The following is a 16,804-nucleotide window of genomic DNA, read 5'->3' on the forward strand; positions in this document are numbered from 1 at the left end:
GTTCAGTGACCAACACTAGAAACATTAGAAACACCTGGCTTTAAGAAGATCTATTCTTCCTGAAAGACTCATCCCAAATCTGCTCAGATCCTCTACATGAATCAACTCGTCTTTGCTTTTGTGTTTGTGCATGTGTGTACGTGTGTGTGAGAGAGAGACAACCCCTACTTTAGGTCAAACAAATCTCTACGGAAACCCAAACATGATCATTGTGAAAGAGCCTTTCAAATGAAGCATAGCAAGGAAAGCCAAGAGACAAAGGAGAAAAATGTGAGCAAGGGTGAAATGAATCAAAATAAAAATGAAAATACTTTACTGTCTGAGTATTTTATGCAGAGCTTAATGTGCCAAAAACAGAATTTCTGATGTTGGAATAATTTTCAAGTCAATGTTTATCACAAGTAACATCTGGCATGTCTTATCAAATGTCTGAGCAAAGGAGTGAGGGGAAATTCCATGTCCTTAAAGGTGCATTAACTAAGATTTTCCACAGTCTGATAAGTCGAGTTAAAATGGGACAAGACGTGGTGTCCCTCAGCTATACTCCCCCCTCCATGACCCTCTGCTGCCTCCAGTCCTTCTGTTGTTATTCCAGCTTCTCTACCCTGTGTTGTCAAAGTACAATCTGTAAATCAGCCCCACCTGCCACCTAGCCAAAGTTAGAAGAGGAGTTTTTGAACTGCGAGTAGTCATTTCAAACAGCCAGCCATGGTAGAGCTAAAAGTCTGAACCAGCAGCTGCCAAAGTGAAGAGGTGGCGTCTTCTGCACAGAAAGAGCGGGACAAACAAAGAGCAACAACCAGGGTTAACATGGGTTTGGCTTTCTGGAGAGGGTTAAAAGCAGCCAAAGGGCTCCGATTGGATTCAGATGTGGCGTTCTTCCTTCTGGGTGTGTTAGCATCTAAAGCTAATGTGTCTGTCTTGGCAAAATTAGCCACCTAGCATGGTCATGATTTTACCTTTGTGTTGAATTAATATGATTTTAATTTGGGAATAATTGGAGCTTTGTGTAACCTTAGTGCTTTGTGTCACATTAGTAACCACAGCGTTATACTGGACTGACAATTTACTCATTCAGCTAACGCTATCTTCGGACTAGAGGCTGCATTTTGTACTGTTTGTCCCAACCAAGAATCCATAGTTCACATCACAATTAGTAAACAGGATGTGATGGGAGGGGCAAAGAGCCTTTTGGAGCAATTTATGGTGTTGGTCAGGGGTTTTCACCAGAAGGCACTGCAATAGGAATCTTTTGAATATTATTTTTAAAACACATTGCCATGTATTGTTTATTGTTTGTGAATAAGCTAATTCATACAATTATATACAACTTAGAAAAGCCCAGGTGAGGTCAGAATTAAAATGTTGCCTTTTTGCTCCATCCGCCCCACAGCATGGTCCTCGGGTTATGAACCGTGGTCCCTGGGCCACAATTAGTTGAAAACCCCTCTAGGCTGAAAAGAAATCAGATAAAGTAGCTTTAAGCATACATCTGACAATGACTTATGCTGTCAACATTTCTGTGTAGCATCAATGTCAGGACTGTTTTCCATGAATGTATCTGTATTTGAGTAATGAAGGTGTAATGGCTGGATGCATGGCAAACAAGCTGGGAAACTGGCACTGTGCCTTCGGAGCAACAAACGATATGGGCCTCATATACTGTATATACTGCATGTGTGTGCCAGCTGGCAAGGCTCTCTTCTTTCATCGAGGTGTGGGAGGTTGTTGGACACAATGCTGTCAGTAATTGTGCCTGTGATGCTGCCAAGAATCTGTCAACCAGGTGTGACGGAAGTTTTTTCAAGTAATGTGCTGGCTCACAGATTCACTTTCTGTAACGACTATTCTCACCGTCATGCTTGTTAGAAGTCCCTCAGACTTTCCCACCTGAATCTTTTCCTCCATATCCATTTCTACTGATTCTCTTAAAAGAAAAGCCTTTTAGGCACAAGGCCTTGTGCCTGACACTGTTCTGAAAGCAGCGTTTGGCTGAGGTGGAGACTTATAAATTTATGACAAGCCTGTTTACACACCCAGCAGACATAAATCAACACCATCATTAATTTGAATTTGTGTTTGTGTTCACCACATTAAGGCGAGTCCAAGATTCACTCTCCAGTTCCTTCTGTTTTGGTCTCCAGGCCAGATCAAGGTGATCACATGAGAACAGGTGTGCATAACTGTGTTTCACTAACATCTGGTACCTGCCTGCAGATGGAAAGCATACACCTGTTCTGCCATTCCACGGTGCAGCAGGCATACAGACAACTATCACTGTGTCACAACTAAAAATCCTGATGATTCTGAAGCACAGTTTTCCTGATTTCAAAGGGGATTTACTGACATAAGAGATAATGATTCTCTAGAAGTCACACTGCATGGTATCAATACGTCTATCGATGTCTATCAACCTGTTTGGTGTCTGTGTTCAGAGTTGACTGAATAAAGATTCTAAGGAGCACGAGTTTTTGACTCCTGCAATCTCATTATGGTTTAAAATATCATCCAGAATGATGAGTCCAATTATGAAGTAGCATAGTGAATTACGCCCCCAACCCACCCCAAGCGCACACACACACACACGCACAGGCCTCCCCCATTATATTAATCTTGTGCAAAGACAGGTTTAGACTGCAGTGGCAGCTCACTGTTACTATGGTTACTTCAACAAACTACATAACTGTAATCAAATTTTATGTGCATGTGTTTTTATTTACTTCACCAATAAAATCTTTAACATGCATATAAAGCTGATTTCATTGTACGTGTGTGTTTCTAGCCTGCTGTCAGAGCACACTGTAGTCTAGTCTGTCTGCGTGTGTCAGAAAAGGGTGGGGGTTGTCGTCACTCAGATGGAGCATGGTGTGTGTTGGGTTAGATGTTTATAACAATAACTGCTTGTGCATTGTGCCTGTGTTTGACTAATTAAATTTATGATGATAATTATTTGTAATATAAACAGAAAGGCGGGCACAGTGTCATCTGTGTGTGTGTGTGTGTGTGTGTGTGGATGCAAATAATGTGGTCTCAGCTGTTTCCCATGGGCCAGAGGGCAAAGTGAGACATACACGGTCTGTGTGTGTGTGTGTGTGTGTGTGTGTGTGTGTGTGTAGGGGTCAAGCCCACAGTCACAAACATCTATGTCATGTTGGGGGTTGAGACCACGTGCATGTATTTTGCAGACTGAAGTGTCTATTGTCTAGACGCCCAGCGTCGCAGTCAGATCCAGGCTGAACTCATCTCCCTCAGCGGAGTCTGATAGTAACACAACATGATGCGAGACAACTGAGCAACATACATGACAGCATAACCTCTGTATAAGTCTACTAATCTACAGTCAATAACTGTGACTCTAATGTCACCATATGTCATTATGACACTGTTTTTCTATACTGTCATCCTTCATCAGTTCGGACTTATGGGTTCCTGCAGGACAAGTTGTAATTGTTGACCAATATATTTCCACGTACCATTGCATTAGTGTGTTACTTATAATGCATGTATTAAATGCGTGTATACACTGAAGCTACACAGGACTTGGGGGTTAAACGAAAGTGTTTTCCTTGGGTTCTGTTTAAATAAATGTGAGGCTTGCGTCCTGAAAAGTGTCAAACATTTAAAGTTGCCATTGGCTGCTTGGTGAGATTATTAAGGTTATTTAGTATTTTTAACCTGATTTAAGTCAGAAAAATTCTACATTTATGTTTTATTTAAGCAAAGAATTTTTCTTGAGCAATATGGAATAATTTGTTGAACAAAAAAGGGTTAAATATGTTTGCAGCATATTCCCCTAAATGTAGGCATCATGGAAGTTTTGTACTGCCAAGACTTTGTCATCTAAGTCACATAACCAGCCCATGTGCTCAGTCAGCAGGCAACGCTTGATGACTTTAAAGTAGCAAATCAATCAATAACACCTCAATACACACACCTAAATACATCTGTAGTCAATAAATTCAATGAGTCTATGAAGTATAAAGTTGATGGTTTAAGTTTTTTTATACAAACAACTTGTCAGTCTACACATAATGACACGAGGCTTATGGAAAGCAATGAGAGGTAAACTGTAGCAAAATATGACTAAATAATACAAAAACACAGACTTCCGAAACCAGTCCTCCATTCTGGTGCCAATGAACCTTTCACCCCTCCCCCGCATCTGCTGTCTCCTGACCTGACCCTTGACCTTTGCCCAAACAGCCTCACTTCACCCCCTCCTCTCTGCAGATGCAGAGTAACGTTGGTTTCATATGCAAAAAAAAATCCCCCATCCACAGAACAAGCATTTGCATACATACATCTGAAAATCTGAATTTCAAATGAAAATTATACATTGCACATGTGCAGCCTGAACCTCTCACGTAGGCTTGCTCAGAGATGTAGGACTGTTTCCTATGATGTCTTTATCGAGCTCGCACAAATACCTTAAAGATAGATCTGGTTAAAGGCTACACTTCTTTCCATATCATCTGAAGTCACTTGCATTCAAACTGCATTCACAGTGGATTATAAATTAAAAAAGGCGAAGAGAGTCATTAAAAGCAAAATAACTAAATAAAAAGTGCAAGTGTTCTTAAATGTTCTATGACATAAACAAACTCTGTAAGACAAACAGCAGCTGCAAAAAGACAGCATTTCACCTTGGTGCAAACTATTTTCAGTAGCACATTCTAGTTTGGACTAATTAAATAAAGAGAGATTTTTCCTTTCGTATTGCAGACTTATTATTTTCGAATACTTAAGGTCTAAACCGATCACAATACAGCGACGTCTCAGGCCAAGATAACTGAAAAACAAACAGACTCATCCTGGCTCTGACTAAATGATGAAAACAAGTCACAGTCTAGACCATGTCACCATCTGACGCTGTGGAAAACCAAATGGCAGTTTACCCTGGCTCCCAAGAAAACAGATGAAATTTGAAGCATTTTTCCATATTACTGACGACAGTGTTCACAACTAAGAGGCCACAGAAGTATCAAATATATATATTTAAAGCAAAATATTTTGTAAAGCCAGTGACACACACACACACCAATCAGGAAAAACCTCCTCTGGGTTAGACTGACGACTGAAGGCAGGATGTAAACCGATGGCAGCATAAGCCATTAAAAAAACCATCTGTTTATTCCAGACATTAAAATATATCCACCATCTATTCCACATTCGAAGATTGTCATCTGAGCACGTAGAGCGAACTCAGGGCTCATCTGTTAGAATACTAGACAGTCCTAGGCCAAGCTCAATTAATGAAAAACTGTTATATGAACTACCTGCACAGACTACAACTGAAGTATTTAAGATCAGGCAGCAATTGAAGGATCTTCCTCTGACTAATTAATGTAAAACAAAAGGCAATATTTTCACAGCCCAGCATATAGCAGGCAGACAGGCTGCCTTTATTTATAGCGCAGCCCCTTGCTCCTCAGATGGTGTCTATGGATTTATTCACACTGTGAGTCAGACATATAGAGGCAGGCCTGACTTCAGACTAATTAATGGAACAATACGAGTTGAACTGGCTACACGGGCTTCAGCTAAACACTGTCTTGTATGCAGAAAGCACACGCATACACAAACACATGCAACCCCCCAAAAGGGACCTTGACTTTGACCCCTAGATTCACACGCTGCATGCATTTCCATATATGCATGATGAGACCATGCTGATGACTTTTTTCTGGTTCCCGTGGTGTCTAGACCAAGAAACAATGAACAGCTGAATGAAAGGGGACAAAGAAGAAAGAAAGGAAGCAAGGATGAAGGATGTAAGCAAAGAAGGAAGGAAGTCAGGGAGGAAGTTTATGTTATTCCATCAATTTGAATTAATTCAGCTTTGTTTTTGAGAATAGGATACCATCAGTTTGTCACAATGGGCAGCTCAAAATTCTGCAGCAGTCTCAAGCTGCTGCCACCACTGCAGTGCGGATTAACCCGGTCAGAGCGGCAGCAGATTCAAAAGGTTTCTGCTGAAGTTGACCCATAATTTAATACAGTATTCATGTAGTATTGTTTGAACCATGGAAAAACCTTCTCACGTCCACCTCCCAGTCTTAGACACCAGAAAATTCTGACAGAAAAGACCTACAGACACGTGACGAAGCTGTAAATGCACCAACGCTGACAGTCACATCAAAATAATATCCACTGTTAACGCCGATATAAATGCTAGGGGCTAATTTTATAGAAACTATAAAGTATCTGTAATTTCACTTGGTAACAAAGTGCTACAGATGTGTAACACAACAGAAGTAGCTAACAGAGTCTACTGATCTGTGACTACAAGGTTAGCACTGTGGCTAACAGAGAGTGTGTGCTTTCTGGTCTTAACCTTTCAGTTTTGTTACCATTGCAGTGTTCAGCTTCCAGCCACTATTAGCGGAACATGGGAGTTGATTCTTGCCAAAACACTCCTGAGTCGTAGTTTATCCCCCGCTCTAAAGTTTTTATGTACATTTCCCTTTCTATTTGATTTTGTAATGTGCATTTCTGTCTGTTCTACTGACGTTTCATGTCAATCCAAACCCACAGAAGAACTCCAACTTGGGAAAACACCAACAGAACAAGAAATGATTTTCCCTCCACCACCAGCTACTGCTGACATGGCCTTGAGCAATCCACTGAACCCACAGCTGCTCCGCCGAGACTGTGACTGTACTGGGCAGCTCCCAGTATCATGTGTTAAATGGAACTGGGAAACAAAGAAAAAGAAGCTGAGTGGACTTTCCACAGATAAATCATTTCTTCCGAGACAAATTACTTTGTTTATTGTACATGAGGATTGACGTGTTTCTGGGCCAACGGCAGCTGTCAGTCAAAGTGTTTATTCGTCATATGCACAGTTAGGAAACGTTTCCCTGTACAATCAAATTCTTACTTTGCTGAAGTAAAGAAGAAACAAAATAAAGTCAGAGATTGACACAAACACAAATAATAATACACTATCAATCGCTTTTATTCCAAGGCAATTTTAGAACACATTTTTTGATATCATTTTACAAGTCCGCCTTGAACTGACACACACACACACACACACACACACACACACACACACACACACACACACACAGAGAGCCAGCCAGACAGGGAGGTTTACATAATAAGTCTAGGAGGCCATCCAGAACAGACCCAGTCATTTAATTTCCATGAATCAGTGAGCGAAAGAGAAAGAAGAAGATGGGAAAGAAAGAACGAAAACCAATCAATGAGAACTAGAAGACAGAGACAAGAAAAACAAACACTGCTGAAAACCTGTTGGCCATGTCTGGAGTCACAACACAACTCAATTGTTATTTTGTTTGGATGCATCAGTTTTCTCATAGGTTTGTCGAAACATACATCCTTCAAAGATCACTCTGGATAACTGATATTCAACGAGCAAAGTGTCACAGACATTACATCAGAACCAAAAGCATGGTGTGAGCAAACAGTGCCAACACACAGCAGATATGGTCTGACTCTTTGTCTACTTGTCGTTTCAGCTACAGCATCAGCACGTTCAGGACAGTTACCTCAGTTAAATGGTGTAACAGTCACTTCTGGCACGGTTGGTGGAGTTCAAGAAATCAAAGACAAAGCTGGATGCAGTTTGCCTCGGGACACACATATGCTGTCAGATGTGAGGCTGAATAAACCATTCCAGCTTCTTTCTTTGTTTCTTGGCTTTCCTTGCCATATGATGTGTAACAGTTGATCAACATGTAGTACAGTACGTTCTGGTGCCACTGTCTTGCTTTTAGGTTGTATGTCTGTGTTTTAAATGAATACACAGGTTGCTACAGGAGTTAACAGTTACAGGAGTGCGTGTACACCGGTACAGACATCCAGTCACATGCAGCGTGTCCTTCCTGTTGCCGACGCTGCACTCACCTCCCGTCCTCTTGGGGACATTCTCACTCTTTTCCTCGAATTCAATAACCAAAAATAAATACCACTGCCCTCCAGCTGAACCCGCGCACGCACGCACACACTCAGCCAAACGCTGAGTGTTTTAACATTTATCTTGGCTAAAGAGACAGACTGTGGAGGAGTTGATGCTAAGTCAGCCAGACATGTAGTAACAAATGTCCCGAGAATCCAAGCTGCTGGTAGGAAGTCGATCTTACAAGCTGATATGAGCAATGACTTCACCGCAAACACACACACACACACACACGCGCGCGCGCGAGCCTGTGAGTAATGCTGATGTCATGTGCTTTGACTGGCAATGTCTGCTGCTCAGAACAGATGTATTTTTGCATATATGTGTGTGTGTGTGTGTGCATCTGTAGTGTGTGTACTGATACTGTATGTTATAAAGTGTAAATGCACAGAAATCCCACAGTCACAACCTGAGAGTGTGCAGTGAGTCAGGGCTCTGCAGCAGTCTGCACACCTGCATTAATCTAAAATATACAACGTGTAGTCAGTGCTGTAAATGCAGCTGTTACAGGTGCACGTAGCCTGTACACAGTAAACAGAACATTAAAAGCCTTTGTACTGAGCCTTTTCCTAATGCAACCAGAACTCAGATGAATTCAGTGCTTTAGTAATATATTAGCCCAAGCTTGTGCCTCTCATATATTACATAAACTCACAGAGATAATCTTCCATGAACGTGCAAATTTGAGACTTGCTGACCTTTTTAACCCCGTACCGCTGTTTCACTGCGCTCCCCCAAATTCTGAAGGTGTTTCCTGCATCCTCACAGACTAATGATGGGGAATTAAAAATAGTCCAGGAAAAATATCATTTTAATCAGTTTCTCATTTACTGCATGTCCATTGGTCTCATATAAAAGAAGATGGTGACAGGAAATGACATCATCACCCTGGCTTTGTGTGAAAAGGTCTATGAGGATTCAGGAAACACCTTGAGAATCTGGGTGAGTGTTATGAATCTAAGCTACGAGGTCAAAACAGTCAGCATGTTTTAAATTTGCACATTCTCTGTGACTCGAGGTAACACATGAGAGCCACTAGCTGGGGCTAGTGGTGTATTATAGGGCTGTATCAGACTAAGGATTTTGTCAGTTGACTGTCAGTCGGCATTTCACTGCAACTATTCGACTAATATGGAGCAGCCCTAGTACATTAGCTAAAAAAAAACCTTTTGAAATCCTGGACCGCCAGGTGGCTATAAAGAGGCTTAAAGTAGGTTTAGTTTGGCTCTGAAGCGCAGTGAAGAGGTGCTGAAGTGGTATTTTGAAAAATGTGACTCAAAAGGCTAGTGAAAAAGGAACTGTTTCATTTCATTTTTATGTCATTCTGTAGACAATGTCCTGTTGAAATTGTGTCTGAGCAACACCATTTTCAGTAAACTGCAAGCAGCTTTGGTCTAATCTTGGAGATTTCTGCTGTCACTCTAATACAATGGAGATGGAATTTAATAAATAAAACAAAAGATGCTAGTTTCTTTCATTTGGGTGTCCTGAACCTTTAAGGCTCATATGATGACAAAAGTCATATTATTTGAGCTTTTTACCCAGATGCAGATCTTCTGTGTTTTTGGGGTCTTCTGAAGTCAAACCCTGTATTTTTCTTTTCTGTGTAACATGGATTGTACTTTATTCCTCTGTTTTTCACCTTTCCTGTCACATTCCGCTGTAGACTGTCAGTAGAGCTGAAACAGCTTGAACATCGTCTTTTTTTAAGCCCAATGTGTTGTTTGTTTCATAACCTAAAGTTTCTATCAGCTCCTACACAACTTTCCCTTCACCACAATGTCCTCTGTACATGATTCGTCTCTTCCCTCTTTCAGTTTCACCGATGCCGCCTTTCTTTAACACCTTGCTCTGTTTGTCCACATTTATGGCACCTCTCAAGCTTCTCTTCCTTCACTGTCTCGTCTCTCTGCTCTCCTCAGTCTCCATCTTTGGGCGATCTGTTTGCCTCCCTCTGTTCCAGACTAAACATCACGTCCGTTCCCAGACAGAAGAATTGTGTCTCTCTCTGCCTGCATTCCTATCACGTTCTTCTATTACAAGTCCAGGCAACAATCAGCATCACACTGACTGATAGCTATTACTACCAGTACAACTATAAACAATACTACTGGTGGGCTTTTTATGGGCACAGCTTGGTGTACCTTTGGCCTGTTGACATTTTTCATGGTCTGGATAATGCCTGTTGAAATGCTACAGTAGTTTGGAGAAGATCTTTTCCAGTTTCAACACCACAGTTCCCCTGAACACAAAGAAATAGCTTTCCCAGTGTGGTGTGGATGAACTTGACTGGCCTACACAGAGTCCTGACCTCAACCCCACCCAGCACCTCTGAGATCACAACATCAGTGGCCAAGCCCACTAGTGCTCTCATAGCTGGACAGACGCAGAAAGTAGTGGAAAGCCTTCCCAGAAATGTGGAGGTAGATTAATACTCAGTGGCTTGAAATCACATGTTTAAGTCACAAAATGAGTACCGGTATATTATGCAGGCGTCCTCCATAATGCTAGCACAGCTGCTACTTAAATTGTTTCGACTACTGTTGTAATTGTTGCTCTTTGTATTATTGCTAAATCAAGTGTTAGTACTGCTGTAGCTACAAAAACCATTACTACTGCTATTACTGCTACTGCTGCTTAATGGTATTGCTGGTGTTTAATCTGGCCTGTCAGTGACCTGTCTGTGTTTGGGACAAATGTCATTTCAAGTAGGCAGTACGGCAAATTGGCAACAGCAACATGAACCCTTCCCTCTGCACATGAAGGCACACATTACTCATCGGTTTCATTCTTAATGATCATTGCTGTCAAACTGGAAACTGGAAAGTTATAATAAGTTTCCTCCAACAACCTGAGGCTGATAAACCTTTGGTGGAAAAAGGCTCATGGAGCCGCTACTGTTTATATCTGTAACACATTGTTTTTCAAAAGTTTTTTTTTCCAGGAAACAATAAACCACATCATCAGCTAAACATTCTTTTTAAGTTGGTGTGTGGTTGAGCAAATATTCAGTTCAATATTTATGACAAATATTTTCCTGCAGCTCCTCGTTGTGATGATTTGCTGCTTGTCTTTACTGTGTGTGATAGTGAACTGAAAATCTTTAGGGTTTTTCACTTCTGTTGTATTGATTGATAACATATTCATTAGTTGCAACCCCAGTTCGGTTTATTAACACATATAACACATTAAAGAAATAAACAGACAATCCCTACAACAAGGGACAGGGAACCTTGGAGCTCAGCCTTTTTGCTGTGGGTTGGCTGTGGCTCATGAGGTAGGGTGTCTGGTGTTTTTGTTTTAAAAACTGTTGATCAGTTATCAAAGTTTCAACCTGTTAATGAAATACTATTTACCTACTGCCACCTCTAGTGTTACTACTGGGGTGGGCAGTCGTCTTCTGACCAGCAAGTTGGTGGTTCGACTCCCGGACTCCCCACATGCCTAAGTGTCCCTGAGCAAGACACTGAACCCCAAATTGCTCCCGGTGGCTTGACTAGCACTGTTGTGTGGCAGCCTTGTCGTCATTGGTGTGTGAATGGTGTATAATCTCCCTGTAAAGCGCTTTGGCCAGTGCATAAAAGCACTATATAAATACAGTCCATTTACTAATTAGAACTGCAACAGTTAATTGTTTAAATAAGATGCTGATTAGCTAGAAATGTATTTGCAACAATCCAGATAATCTATTACCAGTTTTGAGTCTTTAAGTTAGAAACTATGTGACTCCAGCTTCTCTGCTGTGAATGTTTGCTGGTTTTCTTTGCATTTAAAGCTTGAAACCTGAATATTTTGGGGTTTGAGCTGTTGCTCTGACAAAAAGATATCTGAAGTCAACCCTTTGCCCTCTGTAATGCCTGGTTGGGACTACACGGTTCATTTGATCTGATACTGTATGACAGAGGGGTGTTTGAAAAAGCATAAAAGGGGGGTGGGGGCCAACCGTGGCCCTGTCTGTGGGTTTGCACAAAGATGGCAGCAGCCTGTTGTCTCTCCTTCACAGGGATCTAGAAGTAGCAGTTAAAATAAGTGTTTTAAGCCTGTAGTCAAACTGAACCTAGCTAGCTAGCCCTGATACAGTAGGCTAGCTGCTTCACCAGGCTGACTGTGAAATTCACTATGCTAACATTAGCTGGCTCGCTGTGCTATTTCATGGATATTGCTCAGTCTAATATGCCCAAAATGCTGTGAACAGAAGAACCATCTTTTCTCTTGTTGGTCACCTCCTAGACTCTGTGTCAGGACGTCGTGAGTTGCTGTTTACTATGACAGTATTTGCCAGTTCCGGCGCCCTACGTCCATTGTGTCGGGCTGTTATCAGGCTTAAATCGTGTAGTCTGAACCGGGCATTAAACTTTTCGGACATGTTATGGATCCTGGGTAATGTATTAACTGAGGAAAAATGACCGACTGACAGTAAATAATGAAAATAATCCTCAATTGCCGCCTTACTATTAAAATGACTGAGTAGAGCTTTAATGTCAAAGCTTCCCTTCAGTGATGTTGTGATCTATTTCACAGATTGATTACTCAGTTGTTCATGGCATCTGTATGTGCACTGTCTTCTCCAAGGCTCTGAAGCTTTCTGAGTCAGGCTGGCTGATGACCTCAGCTGGACGGACGCGCTCACACGCACACACACACACTTTCATCTATAAACGACCTTACATAACTACCAGTGTATACATTATCAGCATGTGCGTCCCTGAGCTGGGACGTAAAGACGGACACATGAAAGCACACAATATAAACACGCCACCAGCACAAACACGGGGATTTCCCGGATACGACCACACACACACACACACACACACACACACACACACAGTCTGGCCCGCGCACACATCCACGCACGCAGGCAAAGGGCTAGACAGACGTCTGGCTTTGCTCAACGTGACGACGCGTCGATAAAACGTCCAACTACCCCGTTTTTCATCCAACACCTGGCGTCCACGACCGAATACGGCAACTACCGACAGTCTGGACACACTTTAAGTCTCATTTTTACCGGTAAACTTCTCTAGTGAAAAGGCTGGGTTCACAAAAACAGCAAGACACAACCACCGGACACAAAAAAAATCACAGTATCTATCAAACTTTGCTTCTGTAGGAAATAAAAGAACTCAAAACAGCCTGAAAATAATATGAAGGAATCAAAAAAGGAGATTAGTTTATTACGGTTTACACATTTGGTTCAAGTTCAAAACCAAGAGGACGAAACGTAATGTTCTTTAATTAAGACAGAGTTTTCTATCAGCTACTCTTATACAAACTAAAACATCACGTAAACGCAGGAGACACAAAGCATAAAAAGTCCATTTTACATACTAAAAGCAATGCGTTAAAATGAGAGTGATTTAGAAATAATCCCTGAAACACAACTCAACACCCCCCCAGCCACCATCCATAAACTGTTCTCAAAAATCTGAAGACATTTAGCGATTTGACCACTTTCTGTGCTTGTGAGGTGCAAATCTGAGCCGATGTGACACAAACTTGTTAGTCCAAAACCGTGCGTGTAGCCTCACAAGCACGACGCGCGCACACAGAGCCAATGTCAGTGAATCGGAAGCACAGAAAGTCATGAAAAGCTTGTTACTCACTGATTTCCATGCTCTGGAGGGACGTGTAGCGCTTGCAGTTACAAGTACAGGAGACATTGGCGGCGGTGGCGTTTAAAACACCCATCAAGTTCAACATCTAAAGCCTCCTAAAGTCACACATAAATACTCCAGAAGAGGAAGACAGAGACGGGCTGGAAGGGAGGAGGCGATGGGAGAGGAGACTTAAACAGCCGCACCAAACTCCAGCCAAAAAGTCCTCCCTTTCTCTCCAGCCTCCTCTCCTTCCTCTCAGGTCCGTCCGTCCTCCTCCTGTCTCGGTTCTCTCCTCCTCCTCTCTCCGGTTTCTCCTCCGCTGAGCTCTATCTATCTATCTGTCTGTCTATCTATCTATTTATCTCTCTGCGTGCCGGAAAAGTGCCGGTACAGCCGTGAGATGTAGTTTGAACGGTGCTAAAGTCTAATTCATCTATTCTCTAGCTTAAATGTCCGCTTTTCCGCCGAGTGACCGACGACTAAACTGCCAACAGACGTGTGTCTGGTCCTCTCTCTCTCTCTCTCTCTCTCCCACTCTCCCCCGGTGACACTGTGTGTCTGTCTCATTTCCGACTTCCACTTTCTCCCACATCACAGGTCTGCACCGTGCAAACGCACAGCCTACAGACAGAGGAGGAAAAACATAAAGTAGAGCCAGTTTTACTAAATGTACAGCACAGCAGGGAGTCTACAGACCTGACAACCACAGCAAGTACAAATGTTAAGGTCACAGACAAACCCTGAAATCTTTATTTGTCTCTCTTTTTTCAGCACATCAATACAGACTTATGTAAGAAACAATTTTATAACCTAAAATTATTAATGTGAGGCAGCCTTTATATATTCAGAGCTCTCTGTACACCCTGTCACTTAAGTAAAAATAATAATGTGCAGTGTAAAACTACAAGTGACAAGTGGAGGCCTGCACCTAATTAAAGGTATTAGCATTAAAATACATATAAGTACCAAAAGCATTCATTATATTGTTGGATTCTACTTTGTGTAAACCTCACAAACAGCCCACCTTGTGCTGTTACTGATGGACTGGTGTATCAGACTGGTGCATTGTTTTTTTTACCAGTAAACTGCCAAGTGACATTGCCTAAACAACAGTGGCGCCTAGCCATAGAGCCTGGCAGGCCCCCAGGAACCAGCGCAGGAATTACTTCATACCCTCGAAAGAATTCACTAATTTGTATTCGCGAGTTATTGAATTTGTCTGTACAAATGACATATCCATGCTGACAGGTCACTTCTTACTTATTTATACATCATGCACCTAAATTACTCATTTGTGCCCACAAATCAATAAGCACAAGTGATTAATTCATGCACTCAGATTACTTACTATAACTTTTGCTCTAGAATTATTAAGTTGTGCACACACATGCTGACAAATGACTGTACACCACTTCACTTGTGCTCACAGTTTAAATCAGGTTCAACTATAATTTTAATATTTTAACATGCCTGACTGATGACAGAGATAATTGCAAAAAGGGGGCGGGGCAATTCAAGGTCATAGACCACCTGTTGTCATGTGACCTTACTTTCACAGGCTGAGCTAATCTTATCCAGTGATGAAGACCGTGTTAAAATACTCAGGTAAAACTAGGTCAGGAATGAACTATAAAGCATATGACAAACAAATTTTTATGCCAGGTCTATTCCATAGCTCTTTTCTTTGACCCATCAGCTGCATCTCGGGGTCTTTAACCTGTAACATGTTAGTTCCTACTGCTAGGAAAAAAACTTATTTTGCACAAATTACTTGTGTGCACATCACAGTACTATTAGAAATCAGAAATACCTGAGACAGGACAATTTCTCTTTTCTCGATACAGTTCAATGCACGATATGTTGGGTATGATTCAATCGTGATACAATGCCAACTATGTTTGACTAGCCACAGCGTACTTGTACTTTGTTCCCACTTTCTCTAGTTTGACTATGTAAAGAAGAACCAGATATATTTGCTTTTGTCATGTTAGGCTGGTGTATGGAGACCCCGCGATATACATGAATATCGCTTCAAAAAATGATACATATAGTGACGTCTTTTACCTCGATATATTGAATTTTAATATATTGTCCCATCCCTAGTAAATACACATTGTATTTTGTATGCAATCATTCACTTACACAACTTAATTTTGCAATAGGATTTTGTCACTGTATTATTACATTGAAACATGAATGATAATACTGAATTATTGCTAAGCCCTAATATAAAAAATCACCTTAACATATTAAATTTGCTCACAGTGAATATGATGCCTGTTATTTTAGTGTTATGTTGTTGCACAGTAAAGCAGTCCATCTGTTTCACAGTCAGCTGTGTGTGACAGTTGGCCAAACTAAATCTAGATTAACAGGTTCATCTAGAGGGGTTAGCCTTCAGTGGCTAACAACATCACTACAAAAGCCTCCCACTGGTGTTTGGGAGCTTTATTAGCCTGTATTTTGTGGCCGTCACTAATGAAAGGCCAAACCCTGGGTGGAATAAACACTTTTATAGCTTTAAGCCTTTTGACAAACCATGAAAGCACAGTGGATCATACTGCTACCTATAAGATGTTGCCAAAATCAAAGCACCCTTTCCTCATTTTTATTACTCATTCGTTCTTTCAACATGTCCATGTAACCTTTAAAATATTAATCATCCTAAAAGGGCTGTAAAACCTGTGTCAAAATGTTGACTGTTAGTGTCTTGTGTCTACAGTGTCTGAGTGAGTGCAGTGGATCGAAAGAGCCAGACGGCATTACGTCACCTCTGTGACTGACAAGCCCCAGGGACCAATGAGGCGAGACTGTAACAGCACGTCTCGTCTGAGTCAACTTTCTAATTAGGTCTTCTTAATAACTGCAAGTTTACAGCTGCATGTTAGACTGGTTTCATAGCCCAGCTGGAATCATCAATGCCCTAATCACATACACAGAAAAAAAACACACTACCCACACTCACTGCTCAGTGTGCACGGAAAATACAACATGTTACATGATTTGACTTGTGCAAGGAAAACAACAGTTTACATGTTCCAGTGTGTGGCTGAGAAGAAATGAACAGGAAGAAGCTCAGTCTTCAGCAGAGAGGGGATCAGACCTGTGGCCTTTGAGACACTGAGAAGGTTTTCTAGCTATTTCTAACTCAGTCCAGTACTTGTCTGTTTTGTTTGTAGGCTCCATCATAACTAAAGAACATTGCCAAGTAAAATCTTTCCTGTAGTTTGTGTAAGCTTTAACATGTTTATTTAAATTAGAGTTGAAGCAGTCAGCTCAGACT

The 16,804-nt window shown here is 41.5% G+C and overlaps 1 protein-coding gene across 1 annotated transcript in view; it reads right to left on the minus strand.

The window, feature by feature from the left end:
* The window catches only part of pmepa1 (prostate transmembrane protein, androgen induced 1), a 30,293-nt gene extending 16,487 nt beyond the window's left edge, over positions 1 to 13,806 (minus strand). The window contains 1 exon segment of the mRNA XM_020621202.1: positions 13,528 to 13,806. Coding sequence (XP_020476858.1) covers positions 13,528 to 13,624 — 97 coding nt within the window. The 5' untranslated portion in view covers positions 13,625 to 13,806.
* Positions 13,807 to 16,804: the final 2,998 nt, after the last annotated feature.

The sequence above is a fragment of the Monopterus albus genome, unplaced genomic scaffold (assembly GCF_001952655.1).
Source record: "Monopterus albus unplaced genomic scaffold, M_albus_1.0 scaffold255.1, whole genome shotgun sequence".
In the NCBI taxonomy this organism is placed as follows: domain Eukaryota; kingdom Metazoa; phylum Chordata; class Actinopteri; order Synbranchiformes; family Synbranchidae; genus Monopterus; species Monopterus albus.